The sequence below is a fragment of the Plectropomus leopardus genome, chromosome 15, assembly GCF_008729295.1.
Source record: "Plectropomus leopardus isolate mb chromosome 15, YSFRI_Pleo_2.0, whole genome shotgun sequence".
NCBI lineage: Eukaryota > Metazoa > Chordata > Actinopteri > Perciformes > Serranidae > Plectropomus > Plectropomus leopardus.
In genome coordinates this window covers 26,658,926-26,683,225 of record NC_056477.1, presented here as the reverse complement: position 1 = coordinate 26,683,225, position 24,300 = coordinate 26,658,926, and the positions used below count along the sequence as shown (strand labels likewise).

The window sequence follows — 24,300 nt, the reverse complement described above, 5'->3', positions numbered from 1 at the left end:
CCATGAGAGCAAAATGGGTACTGACTGGGAAAGATTGGGGCGCCACCTGCTGAGCAAAACTGGAGAATTTCAAGGTGCAATCAGGCATATCACACTTTTAGTGTAGAGAAATTCCATTTTTTACACAGAGAGGATAAAGTAGAGCTCCAGACACAGATACATCCATGTTAAGGGATGTTTTGGTCATTTCAACACTCCTTTTTTTTAAGTCAGAAACTGCAGTGTGATTGCAATAAGCATGATGTAACCCTTCCAGGATGGCAAAATGTTCACATGAAAATGTCAAACTACTCCACTCTGCTCTTGGAGTTATGTCAAGTTTTAAAAACCACAGTGGAAAGATTGCAGTGTTGGCAGTGGAGGACGGGACTCTATATCAGGGCTCTGCAAAAAAAAAGGCAGATATTTTGGTAAGGGGGTGTAAAAGCAGCACATGTCACCAGAAATTGCCTGTTTCTGCAAAACTGGTAACCATTATGGCCTTTCTCATATAGGATCATGATTGGAAAAGTGGGTATAAAAATGATTTTTTGTGATTCAATACTCGTTTAAGTGCTGAATGGTTTGGTTGGAGCGGCAGGGAGGGAGGTAAAAAAAAAAAAAAAAGGAAAATAGCAACAGGCGAAAAACAAGTGACATAAGAGCTTGGAATCTACTACTACCAACCCTAAAATTAGGCTGAGGGCTGCCCCAGGACTATTTGCAAGTTGTGATAAATAGTTTAATGTGAAGGACAGACACAGAGAGGCTCCTGAGAAATCCCTTGAACATGTCCTCATCCGCAGAAACCGCTCTCCCATCACACGGCTCTGTTTTTATTAGGGGATGTCGAGCTGTTCCAAAACATTACGTCAGTTTTACTGTAACAGGGAACATGGCTACCAAGGAGGGAGAAGGGTCCAGCTGTACGAGAGGGCAGCATGGATCCACACACATATTCTTACACTTACACCACACACACACGCAGGACAGTAGTCCATTGTGCCGTCCTTCCTAATTACATAACCAGGAAAAGTAGAGGGAAGCATAAAAACACAGTCCGATGGGAAGAATCCTGCAGTAAATTAAATATCACAGGAAAATAACACCTCGTATAAACATACAGTAGAAGTCGAAGCGTACACTGAAATACAATTTTGGTGACGTGTCAGAGAAAACACTTTGCTTTCACAATCCCAAGCCTCGGCCCATAAAGCTTGTCTCACTGCACAATCGCACCATTGAAGTTGGTGCTTGAAGCTTTAGGCCCTGAGTTGTTTTGTTCCAACCTTAAATCCCTGGTAGACGTGGAGAAAGCAGAGCGCTCTGTGGACTCAATACTGACACTGTTAGAAAGTTTGTCGTGTGACACATTCCCACTGATAGGAGAACAGGGCGTCAAGTGTTGCTTTTGCACGAACTGGCTTTAGTTATTGTTATGGTTTCTGCACACATATTCACACCATGTTAATATTATTATCTTTGTTTTCCCTCTCCTCACTTTTTATAAAATTATTAACATTAAAGAAGCGAAACATTCTACAACCCCAATTTCTAAAAAAGTTGTGATGCTTTGTAAAATAAATAATATCAGAATGAAATGATTTGCAAATCTTTTATGGTCTATATTCCATAAAAATACTTTAAAAAAGATATTTAATGTTAAAACTGATTATTCTTTATTGTGAAATAAAGTCTTTTTACAGAATTTGATGCATGCAACATGTTCCAAAAAAGTTGGGGAAGGGGCATGTTTAACATATGTTTTACATCACCTTTTCTTTTACTAACACTCAGTAAGTGTTTGCGAACTGAGGTCACTAATTGTGAAAATTTAATTCTTTCCCATTGTTGACTGATATATGTCTTAAGCTGCTCAGCAGTCCAGGTTCTCCTTTGTTGTATTTTGCGCATCACAAGGCGACACAAATTTTAATGCGAGACAGCTGCAGTCCAGTCTAGTGCCCACACCCTTTATTAGAAAGTCACGCTGTTATAACGTGCAGAAAGGGACATCCCTAAAAAAAAACATTGTGATGGCAGCATTTGTTGCACCAAAACCTGGATGTACCTTTCAGCTTTTTTAAAATTCAGTATTCAATTGTATATTTCACAAAAAAAGGTTTATCAGTTTGAAAAAAAAATCTTGTCTGTGTACTGTATTCATCTGAATATAGGTCCCAATGCAAATCATTGCATTCTGTTTTTATTTCCGTTTTAAGTTACGTCTGAATTTTTATGGAATTGGGGTTAAACTTTATGTATTTATTTTTTTTAAAAAATAGAACATTGGAATAAAAATTTCAAACATATTTAATTAAAAAGACATCAAGGAACAATAACCATCAAAATTAAAACATCTGATAATCAACATTTGTAAGACAAAGTATGAGACAAATAAAGTACAAAAATCCAACTCTTACCTTCATTCCCTTGATAGTAAAAAGACCACAAAACCGGTCTGTGGTCTCATGCGTTGGTTATTGAGTTGTATTTCTAAAAACATTTTCCGTACATTATCAGAAACTTTGATTTAAAACAAAGTTTTCCTAAAATGAAAAAACCAAAGACCACAAACTCTTCTACTTCAGCCTGTCCAGCACATCCAGAGCCAGAGTGGCCCTCTGGTGCCGCAGCACCAGCCGGGCGTGCTCCATGGTGAAGCAGAACTGGGGCAGGGTGGGGAGGGAGTCCAGGGCCTGCTGGGAGCTGAGGGCCTTGGCCTGGGCCTGAGTTGACAATGTGTGGATCTGGTGGACCTGGTCCGGCCCTGTGGTTCCTGCAGCCTGGGTCTGCTTGAAGGTCAAGATGAGAGAGCCAACATGTCTGTGAAGGAGCTTCACCCACTGCACCGGCTCGGCCCACAGGTTCAGATCCCCCTTCTCGAATAGGAAGTCGTCTTCATCCTGGTCACAAGCAAAATGAGAGTTGTTATTGGGATGTTGTTTTCAGTCAGTACCATTTGTGGGTTTTTGGTCACATGGGGGAAACACAAAAAGCTGTCAACACAACATAGACAAATTCTAAAATTGAGATGAGGAAAGTTAGCCTTTTTTAGGCCCCTAAAATGCCACGGTCAAGTGAACGAAAGGCCAAACCGCAACAAAAGTTTAAAGTTTCATGCAAAAACCCTCAACCATTCATTGTGCTGGGTCTATCTGATCAGCTGATCTCAAACTGCTTTTGAGGAATAAAAGGTATCATGTTCCACCCATACATTAGCAGATGGCTGCTGCTGGAAACGCAAAAACAACTGTTAAATTAACTGCAATGAATTGAAACGAACTGCTTGGTGGAAACACGGCTTATCAGATAGCACTTTGCACGTAATCATTTAGCCCATAGTATAAAAAAATGACTAGTGAGGCTTTAAAAATACTACACCTTTCAATTTACAGCTTATGATATTTACATGACAATCATCATGGTCACTGGTTTCACTTGATACAAACCATCGTCTTCAAACATCTCGCCTTTGTACTTATTGTGATGTTCCTGTTCCGCTGTGTAACAATGTTAGCTGTCAACATGTATCTGCTCCGAGGTCACGGAGACAAAGTCACTCTTCAGTTAGGGGGCAGTTTCTCACCACACTGGAAGCTTCATCTTCATCCACTTCATTGCTGGCTTCTTCCTCATTTCCCAGCAGCCACTCTGTCAGAGCGAGGACACCCGCTGGTACCTGCCCCCACAGCTCAAAGAGCCGACACAGGAGCTCCACGCCTGCGTCCAGGGCCACCGGAGGACACACGGACACACCTGTCACATCTGAGGACAGAAGAGGCAACACATTTATACCAAATCTGTCAACAGTGTTTCACATTTAAGACACATAACACTTGTGTCGGCTTTGGTGTATGTGACTGTGTCCAGTTTTCCCACATTTACCCAATTCACACAACTTCTGCTGCAGCTGCCATGTCATCAGTGACTGTGTCAGCTGAGCAGTGGTTTAACTAACGCTGGTTTTGACTTTAGTCTTAACTTCAGTTCAGGAATGATCACATGACCTCTGCCCTGCGATCTGAGGTTATGCTCAAGCTCATAATGAGGTAGGAGGTCAGGGAGAAACAGAGAAAGAAAGAAAACTGCAACATTGTGAAATCTCAAAATCGGAGACAAAAGTTTTCTGAGAGGAAGTATCAAAGTGCAGGACTGGATTGTAACAGCTGTTCTTAAAACTACGCCTGGGAATGAAGTCGCTCAAAAGTTCTTTGTAACTATTAGCTTGTTTTAAATGACTGATTTACAAAATGCACAAATCAGCACCATTAAAGCTGGAGAAATATATGAGTCTGCAAAGACTTGAGTGATCCATAAATCGGATGCAAGGACACGTCTGTAGTGCAGTGATATATTAAACTTGACTGTTCAATAGGGGCATAAATCACTAGTTTCATCACAATACAATATCATTTTCATTCTTTGGACAATACCATATTTGATTCAGTTCAGGGGCCTGTTATTAACATGAGATGATATCAGTGAATATCCTCATTGTCTTTTTCTTAGATGCTCGCTCTTGTCTTCTTGCACTGTTTGAATGTTAAAGGAGGTGTGCTTAGAAGGAAATGGTGACACAGACGTGCCATGTGAATGTGAAATAAAGGCTTATTTTAAAGGTTATGATATGTATACGTGTTTTTTTTTTCTTTTTTGCATTGATGACATTGGATTGTTAATCACTGAAATTATTAATAAGTATCCTTTCCTCTCTCAATATTGCATTGTGTTGTTATTTGTAAATGTGCTAACTGGCTGACTAGCATCTTGAATCTATCCTGTCAGTCTTCCATTTTTCAATTTTTAATGATGAATACAAACTACTGCCGTCTGCTGGTATGAAGAGCTATTTCCTCTCATACAGGTGCAGAATGTACCTGGGAATTGGCTGATGTCTTTGCAGCATGTTCAGTGCAACTTTTTGGATGCCCAGGTGATGCCCATTGCATCATCTCATGCATCATGATGCTATGGGCAGCTTTCGTTGCCACTAATTCTTTAATGTCAGTTTGGTGTGTCTGTGCCATTAGCAGAGGGGGAAAATAAAAGGACAGAGTAAGAAGTCATATATAGGGAACCCTAGACATAATCAGTTGGTGTGAGGTTGGATTTCTCAGCATGTTTCAATGTGTGCTGTCCCACTGAGTTCTTTCTGGTTCTCTGCAGTCACCTGATGTTTGAAAATCAACTTAGAGGCTGGTTTCCTCGATCAGGCTAAAAGTTGAAGATAAACCTGTTTATAACTGGGATTCTACGAGAGCAGATGTGCATGACTTAGACCCAGCCCATGGAGTATCGTATGATGCAGTGGCATGGAAGGAAAAACCATTACGCGTAGTGCTGTGTCCCTGCATCCAAAATAATTAAATCCAAACTCTGACTAAAACTCAAGCTGAAATAAATAATTCTAAATAAGTCTGTTTCCAAAGCTGAACAGTGCACTTTTTGTAAAATTCAGATGCAGGGAAAAATGTGTGCGTGTCTGTCACTGCGCCGCATGCCAAAAAACAAGGGGAAAAAAACTCTTTGGGCTGACGGATTATCAAATACGAAATAAATATTCCATGTTTGGAAATGACGAAAACCTGATTACTGATTATGTAGACAATTTTCCACCTTCACCTGATTTCCCTCAAAAACCTTGTTTCGTGTAACTGTTGGTGCTTTTGGAGTTTAGCCTTTTAAATGATGCAGGGCTGAGTGTAGGATCCAAACTTAGTGTGTGTGTGTGTTTGTGTGTGTGTGAGTGTGTTTCTCTGGGCTTGGACGGCCTTCTGGGAAACAAAACTATAACTCATACAACCGACCACGATCGGGGTGTGTATGAGTGAAAACTATTCTGTGCCAATATGCTCACGCAGTAAGCGCACACGTTGCTCTAACTTCCTGTTTACGTGTTAATGAATGGATTGCCCACATGTGCGAACGGGATGTTCACGTAGACTGTCTTTATTAAATTTAATGACTAAATAAATTTATGTTTTTTAGTAGTCTTGTAGTATTTTTAGTCTTGTACAAATAGTCCTCTGTTGCCATAATGCTTTGACACACACACACACATCCAGAGACAGGCCCGTCATGAGTGGAGGAAGTGTGAGTGCAAGGACACACACTTCAAACGGAGGGAAAACATAACGTATGACTTCATTTAACGACTCCAGTTGTCCACGCAGCAACTATCTGACACAGAGGTTGTGTGTATGTGTGTGTTGTTCTCCCACCTTGACCATCCTCACCACAGCTGACACCCAGATAACACCAGAGACTTCAAAAGGCTTTCAGAGACACTAGCCAAAACACTACCACTATGGGAAGAGAAGAGGGAGGGAGGGTGGAGGTATACAGACCCCCATCAGCACACATACAGTAAACACACACACACACACACACCCGGATTGTTTTTCCTCTTCAGAGAGGAGGCGTAAAATCGTTGCAGAGCCTAAAGTCTGAGCGGCAAGGGAAACCCGCTCTGTGAACATTAGAGGCTGCTGATTGTACCGTATTAGAGGAGATTTAAGAGTTTAGGAGCTTGAGTGACAAATTCCTTTCTTTACCAAGAAGCCGCCTCTCTCAGGGACGGCCCAGCCTCTGATGTCAAGCCTTTACAGCCCATACATAATAGGAAATTTTAGCTGCGTTCAATTTATCTACTTTTCTACGGAGGTTTCACACATCGCTTAATGCGATTCCCCTCCTTGAGCTTTTGGCGCAAAATGCTCCGTTTCTCAAGGGGATTGTCTTTCATGCTGTTGCTGGCATGTGTGTTGGGTGTGTAGTGTGTGAGTACATGTGCTGGCATGAGTTTAGTCCTAAGTAAGTATTGTGTGTGTTGGAAGACTGTGTGAGTTTATGTCAGACGATCTTGTCTCAGCAAATGACAATATCAGTGCCAGTTGGTGAATGAATGGGTTTGAATAAGATGGGGTGAGGCTGTGTGTGTGTGTGTGTGTGTGTGTGTGGCATTGGCATCCACTGGCACACACTGCATCCACTGGCACTGTTATAGTACATCTGAGCTGGGCAGGGCAGGAGTGTGAGGGGAAAACTTAACCTTGTGCCACTTGTGGAAACAGTATAACAGTTGTACCATTCTGAGCTTCTGAGGGTTTTTTTTTTTTTAAATTGAACTAAGATCTTTAGTTGCCTTGTTAGAGACTTTGGCAACCAATGTTTCAGAAAGTGGTTTATATGTAAATCTGCAGGAACCATAACAAACCTTTCATCATGCACACACACTATCATCTCTGCTGAGGAAACATTAAAAACCCCTTTTAGTGGGACACAGAATCCAAACAGACAAAAAGATTGAGAGCTTATAGTTTGAACCTTTGGCTGTGCCATGCTACATGCCAAATCATGCCAACGCTAGCATGGCAACACGCTAACAATGAAAATATTAACATAATGGGGTTCAGCAGGTATAATCTGACATAAGCCTGTTTGCATGCTACTGTTTGCTATTTAGCACTAAATGCAAAGTACAGCCAAGGATGATAAGAATGATATATAATAGGAATGAAGTCCATCTACTGATGAAGACCATGTGGTATGGTTACAGCTCTGGAAAAAGCTAGTGACAAGGCCTTGCGTTGGGCTTGTTTTGCCAAACCATGTTTTCTAAGACTTAACTTCCATGAGTTTACTTCCCTAGTTTTCAAATACAGCAGCATTCCAGACTCAAAGTTGAATTCATATTCATTACTGTATATGTTGCAATGTGCCAGTACTGAAGTAAAATTATTTGTATGACAGCAAATATAGTATACTATTACAACTAGTGTGTAGTGCAAACTGTGTGCAATGTGTACTCTCTGGCATACAGAATAAGCCATTTTTGCCCTGATAAAGACTCAAGAGTTAAGCTGGAAAAGTTGATGGCTAATTCTTGAAAAATATGAATTAAGTTTTTTGTGTGTGTGTGTTAAATACAGAAGAGGTGGTGCCGTGGTGGTCAAGGGTTTACAGCCCCGACCCATATTTGAATACTGCACAACATTCTTGCAACCTGACATCTATTGTTGCATAGTATAAGATAGCTCTGATCATGATGAAAACTTTAGGTTTCAATAAAGGTTTCATCATAATCAAAAAATTAAAAATCATATGCTGTCTCATTCAAAACTAATCTTATCTTGTAGCCATTCACTTCCTTCCCTGTTTCAGCCATCTTACCTCAATTCATTGCACACATACTGTATACTAGTATTCTGTTGTTTAGTTATTTTCCCACACATTAGTCGTTACTTCCATATGCTCAGACTAAACACAAAATGACCACACCGGACAACTGACAAAGTAGAAATGTTTCTGTTTGGTTGCTGATAAAAGGACACAGCGAGTGTCACGTTGAAGATGATGTCACAGAAGTTTCACACACCGTTGCTATCTCTGAATTCTCCCTACTTCTATACTCAGTAAAATACAAAAAAAGAGGAAAAAACAGGTACCAGAAGTAAGTTGAGTCAAACTGAACAATGCAGAGGAAATGATGCATTAGTAGATTATCAGCATTTTTAACAATGTTCGCATTATTAGTAGACTAAATGTGCCAAATTGTGTAACTCATTATACACTATCAATAATAGCAGACTGTATAATAATGATATCCTTGAATGTTTGCTGTTTTTTGAACATCAGTGTTTGTCACACTGTTGCAGCCTCATTGTGTCTGATTAACAGTCGAGTCATTAAAGTCTTAGAATTAAATTAAGAGAGTGGAGAGACCTTCGCTGTTCAGTAAATCCTCACTGAGCCTCTGCAGCTGGGGGGTGTCGGATATCCCATTGAGCGGAGGAGGAGGAGGTGGAGGTTAAGGGGTGGATGGTGGGGGTGGGTTTCGGCGGGCTGTCAGGATAGTGAAATGAGAGAAAACACTTCCCTGCCCTCACTCTACTCACTGGTGTCATCATGTCATTCCTCTGCTCAGCCACCCACATCTGAGGGATTTGGGTTAGAAGGCCCAACCTCAACTAACTGCTTCTACTACGCCCATCCAACCAAAGGGCTGTAACCTGCAGACAGACCACCGTTCAGGTCCCTCAGCTACACCTGCTCTGCCCCAGAGTCAGGTCTTTATTCCATATAGATCATATGGGGTGGTGTGGATTCTGAAAATTAGGGATGCACGATAATATCAGCACATCATCAGTATCGGTCGACATTAGCTTTAAAATGAAATACTGGAACTGGCAACATGCTGATTCCTGCTGATATGACAAACTGATACTGAAACTACCTTTTTTTACTGGCAAAATGAACATGAACAAAACATCCTCCCCAAGCCAAAGATTTTTTCTTATTTTGCACAATGAATGAATATTACATATATTGAAAGGCATTGTATCGTGTGTCTCCATCTGTTGGTGGGCCGTCATGACAAGAGTTTGCTTTAAATCATGTTAATTTCACTACAGGAGAAAAACGACGATCACTGACATTAGTTGGAGAAAAAAAGTGGATATATCAGTATAGGTTATCAACCAAATGAGTTACTGTATATCAGTATATTATTATTATTATTATTATATTAAATATTGGCAAAAAATCCCTTATCATGCATCCCCACTAAACATCCATTTTATTAAGCTTGAAAGTGCATCATGCGCGTGTGAAAACAAGACTTTCAGTTGCAGAAAACCACAAGTGACATATACAAGATTTCCAGCAAACACCCACAACATACACCCTCACGAAAGCTCAAAGAAACACTCTTCCTCTCACATGATACACAGAGCATGTGACACAGACGCTGCAGTGGAGCCGAGACACCAGGAAGCATAGGTGTGAGATAGAGAGGTGTGAAATAAAAACACACTCTTTACAGCCCCGACTTCCTCTGGTGGTTGACGAGAAACACCAGAGTGTGGAGACCGAGAGCAACAGCAACAACAACAACAACAACAACATCATCCACATGAAACATTACCATGAAAATAATTGCCCCAAAACTTAGTGAATGGTGAGCATTAACATAGAAATACTGGTCTGAGAATATGCTGGAAGTCTGAGTTCACTGAAGCAGCATCTGTCATGAAGCCCAGTCAGTGGTTCGTTCAGTCAAAGGATCGAATACAAGTCAATTGGTGCCTCAACAGGGAGCCAGCAGAGGCTGTCTCTGTCATGGAAACGCCATCGTTACCTGTAGTCCTTTCATTTCCTATGAGACACAAATCAAAGGCGATCTACAGGTAATTGTTATGTTCTGTGGACTCTGACAGACTGTATTGGTAAAAAAAGGTTGTTTGACTGTAAATTCTCCGAGAATTGCTTGTGTTTGTTGACCAGGTCAAAGTAGCAAACTGATACCCTTTTAACACCCCAATTAGCATGAACATGCTGTTTTTTTTAAATGCGGGAAAACCTGCTAAATATAGGCAACAGACCCCTTTTCTCCATCGCCAATAGACCAGAACTCTGCAGTGGACAAGTGTGTCTTTATGTTTTTTCCTAATGTGTGACATTCAGCGTCACGGATGTGTCTAAAAACAGGTTAGTGAACAGCAGAAAGCAGCAATGAAGGCCAGTGAAAATGAAAATTCTTTGAGATATCTGTTAGTCATTCAGTCTCTCTTTCAAACTCAGTTCCGAGTAAATTAAATAATTTGTAAGCCATACTTGGCCGGAGGAGGACGGAATTTGTGGTGCCACTGCCCTGGAAAAGAGGTAAAAAATTAGCACATCCACTCGGCCCAGGTGTCGTATTTCCATAACTGCCAATTGGAGGCAATTGGAGCTGAGCGGATAAATATCCACGACTACTGCAGAGTCATTTGTACCGGGATCTCAACCTTTCTCACCAAAGAAATAAGAAGATATTAGTGGGTTTTTTTTAGTCTAGTTGGAAAGTGGTTTAAGTTGATTTTTGGTATGCCAAAAATTTCACAATTGAAGCACCAAAGGCAGCGATATTACGACTTCTAGTCCCTTGTATGGGCCAAGGTACAAAAATGCTGGATCCTACAATTCCCATAATGCAATTCAATAGCACATTTCATTATGAATCCCCTGACAGAATCAGAGTTACATTTTTTAAATTGGAAAAAATACACAAAAAATTGTACAACTGCTTGTAGTAATCTTGTTGAGTAGTCCTCAAAATGTGCAAAATGAGTACAAAATGCTTTACATATAGCATCAAATAACCATACCCCACCCAAAAAAAAACAAAAACTAAAATCTTTATAGACTAATCTGATATTACAATCTCCTTAAAAACAAAAAAGAAATGGCTAGTTCATGTGGTTTGGTGGTTTACTTAAGTAACCGTAATCTCTTTGTACAAAAGTAAATGACGATTGAGGAATAAATTGGTCTTAAAAAGACGAATAAGACGCTTTCGGCATATTTAACTTTGTGCTGCAGTACTTTTTTCATTAAATTCCATATAAAAACATTTAGGTTGAGTCCAGGTAAAATTGCATAGAACTTTTATGTTAAAGTGATGCATGGACACATTTATGTAACCAGGTGCTTTTCTGACAGAGGCTTGTAACTGACACATGTCCTCAGTGTGAACTATCTGTATGATATCAACTCCACATAGGAGAAAGTGACCATTCAGCAACCTATAGCTCCAGCCAGATCTAGATCTGATTCTGTTTCACAATCACAGAGGATGCATAATGAGGCCGACTCACTGTCACACGGTTAGATTGTGAAATACCAACACCAAGACACTCTGCACTCCTATTTTATCTTCACAACACATCACGTTGTACAACCCATAGCTGTAGGCTGCAATGATTACAATGTACACACACTTGAACACAGCCTGCAGACACCAGTCATTTCTGCAGACTTGAGACTTTATTTTACACTGCCGAATCATTAAAATCTCATTCCACATGTTGCCTTTTCAGCCAAAGATGGCAAAAGCAGCAAAACACTATTCCTGTTTGTGTTTTCACAGCTTATTTACTCCAAAAGTAAACTTTACAGCTACAAATTGAAAGTTGAGAAATTCCGTAGTAGTCACAACTGCCTCTTGTTTCTTTGTATTTTATAGGATCTTCTCAACGTAGTGACACTTTTTTTAAATCTTGCTCACATTCACGATAAACCAACACGACATCAGGTTTGATGGTTGAGTGAGTATTGTGCTAAAATAGGACGAGGTCTGTTTAATGAATGTCCTTCAGCACTATTGGGTCGTTCACTTCCATTCATGTGCGTCATCCACTGTAAATGAATGAACCGGGGGAAGGACACATGAATGAAAATTGCGACCAGGCATTTGTTGGCTTTACTGTAAGCAAAGTAGGTCACTCCAGGCATGTTGGTGGATAATGGTTCACCGAGAATGGCCTGGAAAGCGTGCACATGTCAGCACAGTGTTTGAGGTCACTACTGCATTTTTAACAGAGTTCAACACTGCCTCACAATGGTGGATAAAACAGAAGGGAGGACTTAAATTGGTCAAGCTTTATGTACTGATGGACAGTGTGCATCACGTAATGTATTTTTTTGGGGGAGTAAGCTTTTAAAATTTCTGTCAGACGATTAGGTGATAACATTGATACCACTCTTGTCAATGTTAAGTGGCAACCATGGGACTGAAGTCAATGCAGAAGTGCTAAAAACTGCAGTTCCACGAATGACCACTTGAGGCTTGCTCCAAGAGTGAGCCAGTCCCCATATATACCCATGTTAAGTTGCCCAACTTTACAGCAAAAGATAAACATGTTCACAGCCTGGTACAAAAAATACTTTTGGTCTCTAAAGCTAATTTCCCATTAACTGTTTCAAAAATCCAAGATGGCAATTGCCAAAATGCCAAACTCACGGCTTCAAAATAAGCGTCCACAAACCAATGGGTAACATCACTATGGCTATGGCCATTACTTCGATACAGTCTATGGTCAGTACATCAATCATTATGTTACAGCTAACAGCTGGTTAGCTTAGCATAGCACAAAGGAAAAAGGGTGAAACAGCTAGTCTGGCTCTGTCCTAAAGTAGCAAAATCGGCTTACAAACACCTCTACATTGTTAACTAAAACAAAATTATGTTAGAATCAAGACTACTAATTGTTAAAAACTTTTCTGTTAAAGGAAGGCTAAAGAACACGAGGCTGACATTTTTGAAGATACTTGAGGGGAGAGTCCGCTGAGTGTGAATTTCTTTGCCCTTATTAGCAGATACCACAAAACACAATTTAAGGTAAGTTGTACACAGGCGTCTTATTCAAATGGTAAATTAATCTTACACAAAATCCCAAAATAATGTTAAATTTCTGACCTGATTTGATTAGAATCTATCATATAAATGTCTTAATTTGGACGCAAGCTGTACTTATTCATGTCTTTTTTTTAATCTCCTTTTGTCTTCTTGCACATTTTGTCACAACTTCATGTTTTGCATATTAAAAGTCTAAAATAAATGATTTTGAGAAAAAAAAGTAGAGGATTAATGTGTAGCTTCATTCGCATTTCCCATTTGTCTTCCTAATCACAATTCTAATTGCTGGCCTCTCACACACCACCGTCCAATCCAAATCCCTCTGTGCTCTATATATAAAGGGATCCTTCTGTTCCTGCCCCGAGACTGTCACAGTGCTGGAGGTCCAGCAAGGGTGAGCGGAGTTTGATTTCAGACCCAATTAGCCTAGAGGTATTTGGGTGGTAGTAGTGGTGATGCTGGTGGGGGGTACTGGACGGTGGGATGGGGTTAAATTAGATTTGCTCTTCCTGTCCAGGACAATGGCTCCACTGTGGTTCACAGAAGAAGAGCTTCGACTAAACTGATGTGAATTTGCAGAAATGTCTCTCTCACACACACATTCAATGTGTTTATGTGGATTTTACCTGGTCTAAAATCTACGGGCAAATTTGTCAGCATATCGACTATTTAAGTTAAACAAAAAAGCTGCAAAGCATTTACAGACTTTATCAAAAGGCAAGGAGAGTCATAGCCTCTACTTAGAGCTCACCTCAACATTTTGGAATAGAATTTTTAGACTCATATACTTGGCAGAGTTATGCTAGCAGTTTCCTCTTATTTACAGTCTTTATGCTAAGCTAAGCTAATCACTGGCTGGTTTTAGATTCAGATTTAGTGTATAGACATGAGAGTGGCATAAATATTTTTCATTTAAATTTTGGAAAGAAAGCTTAAAGCCATAATCCCATTCTTTGAATTTAACTAAATTGCCTTTTATGCAAGATGTCTAATTTAGCTAAACGTTTTGTTTACACTTGCAACTTGTACTGTCAGCAAGAGCAGCAAAACACTTTGAAACAGAGTTTAGACTGCATTTAAATTTCCTTCCTTTCTTTTTAGGAGGGGGATGAGTGTTTTGCATTTTTTCATTTTGTGTGTGTGTGTGTGTGACTGTTGGAGAGCCCAGGTCTGTTCCCACATCTCTGCCTGTCCTCCATATCAAAGGGCCAGTAGTCGTCGCCTCCATCTGACGCAGCTAACACCTCAGATACTTGACTCTGCAACGGCAGGTCATAAAACACACATACACACATACACATACACACACACACACACACACTCACTCACTCACACACACACACACACACACACACACACACACACACACACACACACACACACACACACACACACACACACACACACACGCTATGGGCAGACTATCTGGCTGGCTGGCCTGCAGGGGATGGGAAAGATACACACAAGCAAACACACACACACACACACACACACACACAGTGACCTGTATCCACACAAACACACAGTAATGTTGTTTTTCCATTGGCACAGCATTGCACTCTATAGCTGTGGTGTGGAATAGCATGCCAGGCTATTCCATTTCTATTTTCTTGGCCTTCTGACAGCAGAGTGTTAATGTGCTGACCTGAGATATTATGCAGGTCACCGAGCCAAAGAGATCACAACCGGAACCCCACGTCTTTGAACTTTACCACTTTAACTGCACGCTACCCAAGCTCTTAATACGCTTTCCGAAATTTGACATTTAGCAGAATTTCATTTTGGTGCTAACGGCAGAAAAAAAACCTTCAAGTATCATTGACACCAGCTCTTGAACTTAACTTATTAACACACTGACACAGTCATACACAGAGACAGCAGTAACAGCGTTCACACAAAGATGACTTCATTAAATGCCATAGCTCTCCAAGTACCAAAATGTCCTCCCAGCTCCCCGTCGTGTGTTTAATTTTGGAAACATCACTTAAGTTTGAGCTCTCAAAGTAGAAAGATGACATATTGTTCCAATTGAAGGCTTTGTTTTTTTTTTACAGTCACTGGGATGTGATTTCTTTTTGGGTTTTTCTGTTGTTTTTCATTTACATGAGGAATTCAGCTTTTCTGGCAGAGTCACTCATTCATTTGATACAACGTTACCAATTTACCGTCTCATTTCATTTCGCTACATTCCTGCTGTACATACGACACATGATAAAATAGAAGAGGAATCTAGGGCACTTTTCATGAATTTCTAGGAAAGTTGAATGAAGTCACACGCTCAGACTCCTTACCCCCACAGTGAGTCCAGTTTACGGTAAGTTACACACACTCCACCTCCCCCCTCACACTCGAAATGTAATCTCCAAATGAACAATGAATATGGATGGACAAAAGAGAATCCCCCCCACTCTTTTCTGCACACATAAGGACACCCACTCTGCAATTATGCCTATTGTGTTCTCTTCCTGCGGGAGAGAAAACCTCTCCGTCTTAGTCATGTTGTTGAGCTCCTATCTGATTCTTAGCTGACAGCTTATCTGACCCCGTCTAGCCTTATGTACATAAACACATATAGAACACGCACACAAAAAAATCCTGGCATCAACACACGTTCAGGAATTTCAAATGTCTTTCCTGTATCTTTAGATCATGAAACATGATTTGGATTTTTCTCACTTGTAATAAATAGATTAACAAAAATGTGGGCAGTAAAAAAAAGAAAAGTTCATTTCAGCCTTGAGCTAAAATTACTACTGGACTACATTTCCCTACTGTCCATGTGCAGTGTTGCTATGAAGGGCTGCGGAGACGTTTGAGGAGCTGTTTTGCCTTCTCGTGTTATGTTATGAGATACTATCAGTGGCGACAGACACAATAAGGGTGGCTCCCAGAGGAAAAGCTGGGAAAATACAGGAAGTTGAGTGTTGTGAGGAGAGGAAGTCGCACTATGATTGTTTGTGAAGGGCACTTGAGAGCCGGCAGCTGTCAGTCCTCTAATCGTGTGTGTGCGTGTGTGTGTGTGGGAGAGAATAACGATGGGGATAAGACTGTCATTAGTGTGTGTATACGTGAGGTATTTGCAAGCTGCCATCATATGATTCTTTCAGAAAACAGACCTCAGACATTCACCAAACAATGACACATAACCACCCACACACCCACACACACGCACACACACACACACACACTTTTCACTCTTGCGTCCCACCTAGAATTAGTGCCCTTCATTCCAGGAATGCTCCCCAACCCTTAGCACGAAATGATGTCATCAACCCTTTTTAACATGTGTTTGCGGTCTTCTTATGTGTGTGTGTGTGCCTCTGTTTATGCATGTGAGTGTGTGTATATGTTTCAGTAATTATCATTGTTGTCTTACACTTCTTCTGTTTGTGTATGAGTGAATGAGCATGTATATTCCAAGTGGGCAAATATGTGTATCATGTGTATAACCATGGTTGTGTATGTGTGCTGAGAAGGTATGTTGTATTCGTTAGTGTGTATTAATTGTGTGTCTGAGTGTGTACCTGCGCTGAGCAGAGGAGCTGGTACATTAGAGATGAAGTCAGAGGCTGAATCTCTGACATCCTGGTCTTCATCCTGCAGCAGCGTGAACAGACTCCTCCACAGAGAAACTGTTGTGGACAGACCTGACACAGAAACACAGATTGTAACCTGCAAGGTTATTTAAGTTAACTAAAATTAAACTGAAAACTTAAAACAAGGTGTGAAAAAACATTTTAGCTAACTAAAAATCTTTAAAAAAAAAAAAAGAAAGAAAAACCTATGACATTGTGTACTCGTTGAAATGAAATAAAAATATACAGGAAATGTCTAGTTTTAGTCTTTGTCTGTTTGGTCAGCACAAGCATGAGGAGGCATTAAAACTAAACTGTTTCTAAAACAAACAAAGAAAGAAAACAAGAAAACCAACTCTGGAAACTAATAATTAGTTGGCTTTAATTAAAAAAAAATTAAAAAGAAAAACTAATGAAAATACAAAACTGTAATAACGCTGCCAACTTGAAGAGCTGGATTTCAGGACCCAAGATTTCTGAATTTTTTTTTACTCCATTCTTTGCAACACATTTCTGTTCACATCAAAGTATTTAACTTGACTGCCTGGGATGGATCCTACATCTATATTATATTTACATTACTATACAGTATATATCACATTTCTTTAAGAGGCTCCATAACTGAGACTCACCCAGTGGCAGATGGGAGCTGGTCAGCACAGTCCCTGCACAACTGACCAACACCTTGGCAGCCATCAGCTTCACCTCCGCTGGCTGCTCCTCACTGCAGCATGAGCAGACCAGCGCCCCCCACTGAGCCAAACATGCCACTGTGCTCACACCCTACATGATGGATTAATCAGAGAAAACAAAAGTTTATGGAAACATTTTTCAAGCAGCAGTGTTACTTTGGTTGCACAGAATGATCTTAACGTGTGTGTTGCATCTCCAACAGGCGCTTTAGATCTGCTAACTAGAATCTGCATTTGACGTGTTCCTCCAATAATTTGTTCACATTTTTCATTTTTAAATTCGACTAATAGTTATAACAGAACTACATGAGTGAAAAGGTGACGTCTTGCCCTGCAGTGAGGGCAGTAAGCAGTATGCTCAGATAATGGAAACATGAAACAGTATGGGACCGATGGGTGGTGGCAAGAACCAGCAGCTTCTTGTCTTTAACCAAAGTCTGCTGGCACATTTTGCTGTCAGGTGAAAGACTGTGAGGTCATACAGTCAGTGTTTACCTGAGGGTTAGAGTTCACCAGCTGAACCACCAGTTGAGAGACCAGAGTCAGGGCAGCGCAGTGGAGCTCCACACTGAAACAGAAAATCAAACACCTGATACCAGCTTCCAAATGTCTAAGAATAACTGTGTTGGTTTATTTATAATGTCTGTGCTGGAAGATGGATCTCTCCTCTGTTGCTGTCTAAACCCCCCCATCCCCCACCCCATCCCCCACTCCACATTAACATTTCTAAGAGGAAATGGGCCCACAGCCACTCTGATACATTCGTGAAAATAATCGAAAAACCAGAATTGCTGCCTCGCGAGTATGTGCCTACGCACACCACCAAGTTGTCTCTGAAAATATGGATGCTTCACACACATCTATAACCTGGCAGCACAAAAGATATATGTAATAAGCACAGTTTCAATGTGGACACCCATAATTCACCAACTTAGTATCTGACCAAATGTCTCCCCCTCTGTTCGTGAGCTATGACATTGGAAAATGGCCATTAAAGTGTTTTTTTTTTTTAGAAAATTATGACACCACAGTGAAGCTGACTTCTGACCTTTTGGAAATGAAATGTCATCACTGTCATCATTATATTCTATTAGAAATTAGTGTGAAATATTGTCAAAGTTAGCTTATGAATTTATAAGTCATGGCCAAACATGTTTTGTGAGGTCATAGTGACCTTTGACCCTGGGCCACCAAATTCAAATCAGTTCAACTTGAGTCCAAGTGGACGTTTGTGCCAAATTTCAAGAAATTCCCTCAAGGCGCTCTTGAGATTTCACGTTCACCAGGATGGGATAGACGGACGGATGGACAACCCCAAAACATAAAGCCTTCGGCCACTGCTGTCACCTGTGTGGAGGTTAGTGACTGGAGACCTTCTTTTAACCTGAGTTACTTTGCTCCCAGGCAATGTTTCGTTATTTACAATTTATGTCTCCTTCAAACTAAAGCTGTACATTTGTCTTTTTAAGGAAAAGGACAACCAGCCTACCTTAAGAATGATGAAACACACATTAAAACCAGATTGCTGTGGAACTCAAAATGTTAACCTTACTGCTTTTAGTCTATTTACCTTAGATAACTGGTAATATTAGCTGTAAAATAAGAAAGAAAAGCATATCTTAACTCTCATATTGACAGTTTTTAACCCGTTTAAATACTTGGACAGCATAATAGAGCTCTTGAAACCCAGTTACGGCATTTGGTTTCAGTGTGCCACCTTAAGATTTTTGGTGGCCCCATCTGGCCACCCCTATGAAACATTTCTGCTGGTGCCACTACTTAAAAGCCAAATAAGTCACTACATTTTTTTTTTTTTATCAATTTGGGTGAACCAACCCTTTACTTTTACATATGAGTGCAGTGAGAGGGTCTGAAAATGGTAATGTGCTCCTGAGGTTGTTCTGTGGAAACCGTTAACTACACATAACACCCCAGCATCTCCAACTACACACACATCACTCAACTGTATTGACTTACAATCCACAAAAGAAGTGTGCTGGTACTCATCACTACATTATAGATCACAATAGTCTCAGTGCCATTCAATCACACGGCAGACAAGGGCAGCCAGCAACCCAATCCCATCCCTCCCCTGCTCTAATCATAACCCTGGGGCCGCTCCAAAGGGAAAGTGGATCCCCGGGTCCAAAGATTGTGGCCAGGAAAAGGCTTTACAGGGCTAAAAGCCTTTGTAATCCAATCCTTATTCAAGCCTCTATTCTCTTGTCGGGGTGAGAAAAGTACAGCAGTGGCTTGTCAAGGAAGGTGTGTGTGTCTGTCAATGCATGTCAAAGGGCTTACAGTGTGTGCACACACACACAAACACTGGAACACTTTGTGCCAAGTCAGTTTGTGGTAAAACGGGCCCAGAGTTTCTCAAACTCTCATGAAATATGTGCCTTTGAAAGCACATATATCTGCTTTAATCTACGTTTTTTTTAAATTTATTTATTTTTTCTGAACTACCAGTCTCTGGTGGTGAACACTTTGCTCACCTAAATACTGCAACAATATATAACCAACCACACAAACAGCGACACAGATGGGAGTCAGTGAACTGCAGATGTGTCCAGGTGCAGCCAGTGACCCGGTGTGTCCCTCCTCCATGGACTCTGGCTCTGAATGAAGGTTTGACAGCCAGCCTGCCACGGCAGCGTGAGGGCTCTTTCACAAGACGAGGGAGCCAGACGAAAAAAAAAGAAAAAAAAACCCAGGGAAATGGAGGAGGAGGAGTGTGTGGTTGCATCTTGCCATGCAGTACAGTCATGTCTCCTCCATCCATCACAGCTAAAAGCTTGTTTAGGGACTTGTTTTGACAGCGAGTATTCAGGAGGGAGCGAGCGTTTTGTTTCACTTAGTTGCCTCCCATTTCCTGCATTTACCTTGAAATGTATTAGGTATTGGCCTGTTTTATACAATGGTGCACAGAGATTAGGACCCAGAAACCATGATTAAAATGCTTTCTGAACAGAACTACATGCATGAACATGATTAAAAATATATATATTTTAAATGGTCTATGTGAGAGAACTTGGTTGCCTTTTTCAGGATATATGGTGGCTTTTTTAAAATGTATTTATTTTCTCCTTATTTTAATCATTGACAGTTCTTTAAAGTTGTATTTATTAATCTAATTTAGTATTATTATTATTAGGGGCATAACATGAATTCAACCAATCAGAGTGTTATTTTTTATTCCTTTTACAAACCAACTGCCTACTCCTGGCGCACATGGCAGATTTGGCAAACTTTTGAAGGGAGCAGTTTTCTGTTGAAAGAAGAGCAGTCAGAGCAGTAAGGTCACTGCAGTGAGTATTAGGGGACAATTAAGCAGTAAATCTAAGGACTGTGGTTATAAATTTAATAGAGGAAACAGAACTAAACCTTTAGCTTCTAAAATAATCAATACATTTATGCTGCTCTTATTTGTAAATGTGCACAGCATCTCTCTTAATATGGAGCCGGACAGCAGCTCTGCAGCTCTGCTCTGCTCTCTGCTGTGTTTACATTTTCATCCAGCTGCAACCCATCCCTGTGTGTGCAACAAGTGTATGTGCATTGCTAACTCGCCTATATAGGCGCATCTTACTATTTGAATAATGCACCCTTTAAATAACAGGAAAATATTGCCCTTTACTTTAGACAAGGTTTTTGTTGGTCTCTCTGCTGCCATAAAATAGCAATACGCCAGCAATGCATCTGACCACACCCAGTTTAAGACTATGCCCATGGATGCACAGATAGTTGCATTTGCTACTTGCACAGCATGGGCGCTGCCCGTGAAAATAACAAGCGTTTCTGAAACTGACAAACTGCGCTCACTCTGTTTTCTGCTGGGTGTAAAGAAAGGGGTCAAAGAGGACCAGCAACACTTGTAGTTTAGAGAGCAACTTTATTAGACCCAAGAAAGGGCCCTTTTTCTTGTTTCTAAATTAATGACAGTGTCTTGAGGCTCTCTGGTGGATACAATGTTTGAATCCAGGTACTGTCATTCCCAATTTCCCTCCCCCGCATTACATTAAGGCATTACGCAAAAAAGTGAGAAGAGTGAATCAGTGGCAACAATTAAAAGCATTAAAAAGAAACGCTGAAGTCCCTTCAACTTTCATGACACATTTAACAGTTCTGCAGAGGCTTTAGTAGTTTAATGGTTGTAAAAGACAACCAATATTAAAGTAATTTGATACAAAAATCATGCAGTGTCTGTATGATTTTTGGTGTATGGCATTTCAGGGATAATACCTTTTTGATTCTATTTGTAGAACTAATGTCTCATCATTTGGCCCAACTAGAGGCTCACATTAAGGTGGGACTTAAGGATGATGTTTAACATGATTTGTACATGTATACAGTATGTGTCTTCTCTGACCTGTGAGCAGAATTCTGAGCCAAAGCGAGAAGGTGCAGCAGGACCTCCTCTTGAGACAAAATCTTCACACCATCCCTCCACTGGAGCTCACCGCTGGAGCTCAACACACACAACAAGGTGAGCACCTGAGAGGAGGAAGGAGAGGCAGAGACAAAGAGATTGTCAAAGGAGTAAGAAATATTAATGTTGTTTTACACACACACACACGCACGCATGCACGCACGCACGCACGTGCACGCGCACACCCACACACACACACACACACACACACACACACACACACACACACACACACACACACACACACACACACACACAGAGAGCTCCTGGTGGGGGAAGTTGCTCAGGGCCATCCATCAACACAGCTTTGGTGTCCTCTCTGCAGTGCGGCTGGCAAGTTGCCCCGAGGGTATTTTTACCGCACCGGTCAGATCCTCCCTACGCACACCCTAACCACGGGTACACAGCTGCCTCGCTCTCTCTTTCACACACACATTGCACACAAATATATGCATGAATATGTATGCACAAGCACGTGCATGCACACAAAGATGAGCAGAGTTGCAGCAAGCTTTCATCTATTCAGGTGGCAATATTTCCCTTGTCTTTTGTCTACTCTAAGCATCCTTTCAGCCTAACTTCCTTAACCTGATTTTCTGTCTCCGTCTTCCCTCGCTGCTCACCCCTCCTCTTCATCCTCCACATGCTGTTTTCTTTGCCCGGTCACTCCTCCAGTGAGGGAGGCAGCTGACCGAGGAAAAGACTAGTTTTCCACCGCGTGAGACCCCGTTAAAAACACACATCCAGCCGTGAACACATGTTGACATTCCTGCTGCATATCTCAATGATTATTATTTCTTTCAAGGCCCCAACCTGTTATTAGAGCTTTAAAATAAAGCTTGCTTTATAGGATCTGTGTGGGTGGAGAGCAGGGCGAGCGGGCGCATGCAATCGCTGTGTGTAAACATCTGTGTGTATGTGTGTGTCACTGTTTATTTGTGCATGTGAGCAGTAAAAAAACAAGGCAGCAAGGTAGACCTCCTTGCTGTGAGTCTGTTGTTTTGATTGACTGACTGATCTGATAGTTCAATCAAAAATAGTCATCATTAGGTTTAGGAAAAAAAGTGCCATTTTAAAGCTGCACTAATCAATTCTTTAAAATAACAATGGATCCAAAGTCTATGGCTAATGTGAACTCAGCAGTTTCCTGCAGCTCTATGAAGCATTTTTAAGCTCCTTGTTTTGGTTCTTGGGGCCACAATATCATTTCAATTTCAATTTATTTTAGCAAAAAAAAAAAACCTCTGATAAACCAACTGTGCACTACACGCCCTGCACCAAATGGGAGACAGACAAGCTGGTGGACAAACCTATTTCCCACCCAAATTAGCATCCATGTACAGGAAAGACAAAAGACAAAACCCAGAAGTAACTGGTGTTTTTGTCCAGTGTGAAAGGGACTACTGTTAAGTGGAACACTTAAGAAAAATATATGTTATTAGACTTAAACCAGAACAGACACAAAAGCAGAGTGAATATTAGACTTATTTGTGAGGGGCCAAAAACATAAATCTGTGAAAAAAAATGAATGCTCACTTTGCTCTGTGGCTGGTGGATACATAAATAGGCACTTGTTTTTTAAAAGGTTTGCTGTAACCACTTTATAATGTGATATCATGTCAATTCTTTCAGTTTCCATTAATGCAATTTTAAGCATCTTGCAAATATATTGCCTCCAGACGGTTAACCTATAATCAGAAACCCTGACTATTGTTCATACAGTTAATGTTGCCCATTTTCCATACTGTGGGAAACAAGTTATTTGTAATGTTCTAATGCACCAAAAAATAGGGTCCAGTAACCACAGCAGCCTATTACACTTGTGGTGGACATGGGATTAAGTGCATTTTTTAAAGAAAAAATTCACAGAAAGTCTATTGGCTCTTCTCAACTCCAGTGAAAGTGAATCAATCATTGCGCCTGAAATGCAAAGCCAGTGTCATTATTCATTGGGACAGCTACATTTCCCTCTCTTTATTGCATAAATGAAAAAATGCACACAGTTTTAATCCCAGCTATTGCCTCTGTGTGCTTTTCACTGTTCATCCACCCGTCTGTCTGCCAGGTATTCAACTGCTAGCCCCAACGCAGCTGCTCTGACCATCTCTGCTGCTTCTGACTTTAACAACCTGCTTTAATGAGCTCCCGTCTTGCAACACACTCGACTGCCCACATACTCATATATACAGAGTCACAGGAAAACATGCCAACTCAGGCGTAGACGCGTACGGACTTTCATAGCTGTAACATGCAAATAAACAGTGACGCCCACCCTGCGTGAACAGACACACACAAGAAGTTATAAAGGTTGGCCAGCTTGCACAGCAGTGCTGTCTGGCCCTTATTTTGTCAGTCTCTTAAGCCTTGACAGCCTCGAGGTGTTGCTGCTTTACATTGGTATTTACTGGCATCCATGGCCAAAGCCGAACCCATGCCAAACAAGGA

The 24,300-nt window shown here is 40.9% G+C and overlaps 1 protein-coding gene across 1 annotated transcript in view; it reads right to left on the bottom strand.

Moving 5' to 3' along the window:
- Positions 1 to 2,301: 2,301 nt before the first annotated feature.
- Positions 2,302 to 24,300, bottom strand: part of thada (THADA armadillo repeat containing) — a 110,865-nt gene continuing 88,866 nt past the window's right edge. The window contains exons 33-38 of the mRNA XM_042502101.1: positions 21,796 to 21,920; positions 17,922 to 17,994; positions 17,367 to 17,517; positions 16,684 to 16,806; positions 3,569 to 3,747; positions 2,302 to 2,885 (exon numbers count right to left, since the gene is read on the bottom strand). Of these exons, the coding sequence (XP_042358035.1) occupies positions 2,562 to 2,885; positions 3,569 to 3,747; positions 16,684 to 16,806; positions 17,367 to 17,517; positions 17,922 to 17,994; positions 21,796 to 21,920 (975 nt within the window). The 3' untranslated portion in view covers positions 2,302 to 2,561. The remainder of the gene's footprint in view (positions 2,886 to 3,568; positions 3,748 to 16,683; positions 16,807 to 17,366; positions 17,518 to 17,921; positions 17,995 to 21,795; positions 21,921 to 24,300) is intronic.